The sequence below is a fragment of the Notothenia rossii genome, assembly GCF_949606895.1.
Source record: "Notothenia rossii genome assembly, chromosome: 3".
NCBI lineage: Eukaryota > Metazoa > Chordata > Actinopteri > Perciformes > Nototheniidae > Notothenia > Notothenia rossii.
In genome coordinates this window covers 87,694,054-87,697,711 of record NC_136901.1, presented here as the reverse complement: position 1 = coordinate 87,697,711, position 3,658 = coordinate 87,694,054, and the positions used below count along the sequence as shown (strand labels likewise).

Sequence of the window (3,658 nt, the reverse complement as noted above, 5' to 3'; positions counted from 1 at the left end):
CTTTTGGTTGCAGCCACATTGCTGCCTCATGTCCCCATTAAGGGATTGTATACATGGCCCAGAATGCAACCTGCTGAGAGTCTTTGGATTTTGATGGATTTCGGCTGTTGGTAGTGCATTATGATGGATGAAGCTAAAATCATCAAGAATAATGAGTCATTCCCCTTTCAAAAAATCACAGCACGTCCCCGAGGCTGCTCTGTTCTGGTCTGTTGGAGCTGTGGGTGGAGAAAGCATGTCAGCCTCTTCCCTAAAAATGTCTCTGTGATCTCCGAAGTGAACATTTGTACTGACACTTGTCCATGATTTAGCGAGATATGATATCACATTTTGTTCTTTTAACTTCAGGACTTTTTTTTCTTGTTGTTTCTTGCCCTCACTTTCCCCACCAATGATAGAAATAAGACTAATGGGATACATTTCATTCTGAAGGCTAACTCAAATTAAGGGACAAGAGAGTATTGCTAATTCACCTTTTTCGAAGAAACAAGTCTGATGGTAAAAATAAGATTTAAGTCACACATGAATAGGCAGAATCCATTGTTACAAAAAAACTACCAAGGCTTTAACGTAGCATAGTTATTAACATTTGACTAATGCAGAAACATTTAAGTACTGCTGCTTACATATTATTGAATTGATAATACTGATCCGGTTATATAATATAATGATGCTGACAGTAGCCACGCTGCATTATAAGTACTATTACTTTTGATACTCTTAATAGATTTGGTTGCTACTGCAATTTTAGGAAAGATTTTTTCTCAAATGTAAAATGCAGTGGAAATGTATAATGTTCCTGTTCTAATTGCCAAAAATAATGTCTCTTGACTTGGATTTGCCAAATCTCTATTGTTATTATCATGATCTAATCCAAGAACCTGCTGCCCTTTGAACTTGATTTTGCAAGTTGAGCGTGTGTGAATTCAGAGGCTTGTCAGTGCCAAAGTATGCAGGCCACGGCTTTCTAAAAAATCTCACTCCCTCTGGTTAAATTACTGTGTAAATACCCAACATGCTCAAACTTCTAATCTCCCACAAGTACGTTCAGCAGGACTCTGCACACACATTTGGAAAACAGAGACAAGAGCTTGGATAGACGCAGAGTTTAAATGAAATGGGTATGCTGGGAAACACATTTATTTGTATATAATTATATAAAGGTATCACCTACAGATCATCTCAGTGTTCATTAAACTATTTTCTACATTATTTGATTAATAGTTTGGTCTTCAATTGTCAGGAAATGGTTTGTCTAAGACCAAAGATGTTCACTTTACTACGCTTTAAAAACAAAGACGAGCATTAAACCTCAAAGTTAGAGAGGCTCAGAAAAGCATTGTTTTGTAATTTGCTCTAATTGTTCCCGCTGAAAAGGACAAGATGAGGCTCTCTTGACTAAGACATTTTTTGAATGAAGGATACAGTTGGTATGATGGAACATACATTCCTTTAAAATGAAATTGCATACACATCTGATGTTTAGAAACAAAACTTGCAATAGTAATCAGAACTGTAGATTTCACTCAAATTGACCAGATCCCAGAACAAACATTAGAGAATAGATAGAAAAGTGTTTATTGATGTGTAGAATCAACATTAAACAACATGTGGAGAAATATGTCTATACAAGCAGCAATTATCTATAAAGAATGTTTAATAGAGACAGGTCTTAACGTGATTGCATATATAGCTGATTCTATTTGAGGTCCTCACTTTCTCAGCAATCAATATCCTGCACCATAGTGAAGAAGAATGTGCAGAAACTCGACCAGGAGTCGTTGCAGTGCTCTCCCGCCAGCTTCTTGTGACGGGGCTGACAGGATTTGACAGCTTGGGGTTCAGGCTGTCGGTCTGATCGCTCGTCAGTCTTCCCCGGGGTGTTATGGATTCTGAAATGAGCCTCTCTGGGAGCTCGTTTGCACAAACCTGTCCTGATCAATGTACTACTGTCCTTGCACAGAGTCTTCTGCTTCTTCAGCGACCGGGCGATCTGCTTCCAGTAAAGTTTGACATTTGAAACGTACTCTGGACAGACGGTCGGATTGGCGACGTATTCACAGCTGAAGCTCCGGCCCCCCTTCTTGCAGCTGACACCGAGGATGAAGACCTCCTCACGCGTTGCTGCCCAGGTGCACTCAGACTTGTCTTTGGTCACCAGTTTTCCCTTGATGGGCTGTGCAGAGACAGATTTAGTTTGGCGGCTGACCTTCAGCTTGTCCTTGTGTTGTCCTCGCTCTGTTTCTCTTCCCCGCCGTCCATGGCTTTTCTGGCAGCTGCTCAACATCAGCTGATGGGAAATACAAGCCAGGACCAGCAGGATGGCGACATTGGTGAGGAGAGCCATGAAAGCAGCACACACAATCCTGCAAGAGGATACATTAGGATTTAGATATGACCACAATCCCTTACTTTCCCTTTCTTAATAATAATCTTTACAATCCTCTATTAGGCCCTTGTGTTACGTGGAAATAACTAGTTTTCCATCCAAAGTTTTGTTCCAGAATATCATCTTTTTAGGCAATTTAAAAGGCAATTTAAGACAATGAAATGCATTGGGAAAGACATAATAAAAACATTAAGCAATATCAGTCTCATATTGGATTTTGGATACAAATAAAATGGAAAACAAAAAGAAGCTATTAAGGAATACATTTGAATAATAATTGGAATGAAAGGTATCAGTGCAAGAAATATAAATGAATAAAGAGATTGAATCCTTGATTTTTTAGGATGAAACAATCTGAACAACATGTGACATGAATTTAGTGATTGTTTAGAAAGTCAATACTACAACTACTCTTAGTGCACCAACACACCGTTTATAGTGATTGTAATGAGAAATGGATTTGTATTGTAGCATATAGAGCATTTTAACTCACCGTAGGAGTGTTATAAGAACAAGCACGCACTATAAATCCTAATACTATAAATCCAAAGAGATTAGTAATCATTACAGAGTGAGCTCAGATAAAAACAGTGATTGCTAAACTTACCTGAAGTTTTCAGAGTAAACTTGAGTTTAAAGTTCCAACACCTGAGAGCTGAGAGTCTCCTCTGCTTAATGTACCTGCAGCCACAGTGCACTGCTGCAGGATCAGCCCTCCCCTTCACACACAATGCATGATTGGACGGCTTGAGTTCAGTCATCTAATGAAAGGGTGGTCCTTAGAGATATCCTGCTATTCTGATAAAGCTTGTAAGGACTGTGTTACCCCAAACCATTACCAAAGCTTCTTATGCAGATTTGTAACATGTTGATTTAATCAAATAATGGAAATTGTTCTGGTAAAGTCACTTTACAAGAAGCACCAAATCAGATCCTGCTTTGCAACCAAACTGTATTTAATCTGTGTCAGAGTAGACTACATGTCCTCACTGTTTTATGCACTTTGAAATCTAATTTCTGTCTGTCTTCGTTCCCCATCGAGCACATTCGAGACTTCAAACTTTTGGAGACACCTACCGGCGTTATGTGAGATTTCAAGACTTAAAATGATCTGTTATTGTAGATTGTGCTGCCTGCTTTAAGAAGTCTCAGCTGCTTTTACGATAACTTCACTTTTAAGGCAAGCAAATGCAAATTAGCTCTGAGTCTTTTCAAACTGTAACTCCATCATCTGTTAGAACAGTTTACTAAAGATTAATACTGGAAATA

The 3,658-nt window shown here is 38.7% G+C and overlaps 1 protein-coding gene across 1 annotated transcript; it reads right to left on the bottom strand.

The window, feature by feature from the left end:
• Positions 1-1,562: 1,562 nt before the first annotated feature.
• Positions 1,563-3,110, bottom strand: fgfbp1a (fibroblast growth factor binding protein 1a). Its single transcript, XM_079672804.1, has 2 exons — positions 2,997-3,110; positions 1,563-2,366 (listed from the first exon to the last, which is right to left on the bottom strand). Exon 2 carries the CDS (start codon positions 2,345-2,347, stop codon positions 1,721-1,723), a length of 627 nt encoding a protein of 208 aa, XP_079528930.1. The 5' UTR covers positions 2,348-2,366; positions 2,997-3,110; the 3' UTR covers positions 1,563-1,720.
• Between the last annotated feature and the right edge of the window lie 548 nt (positions 3,111-3,658).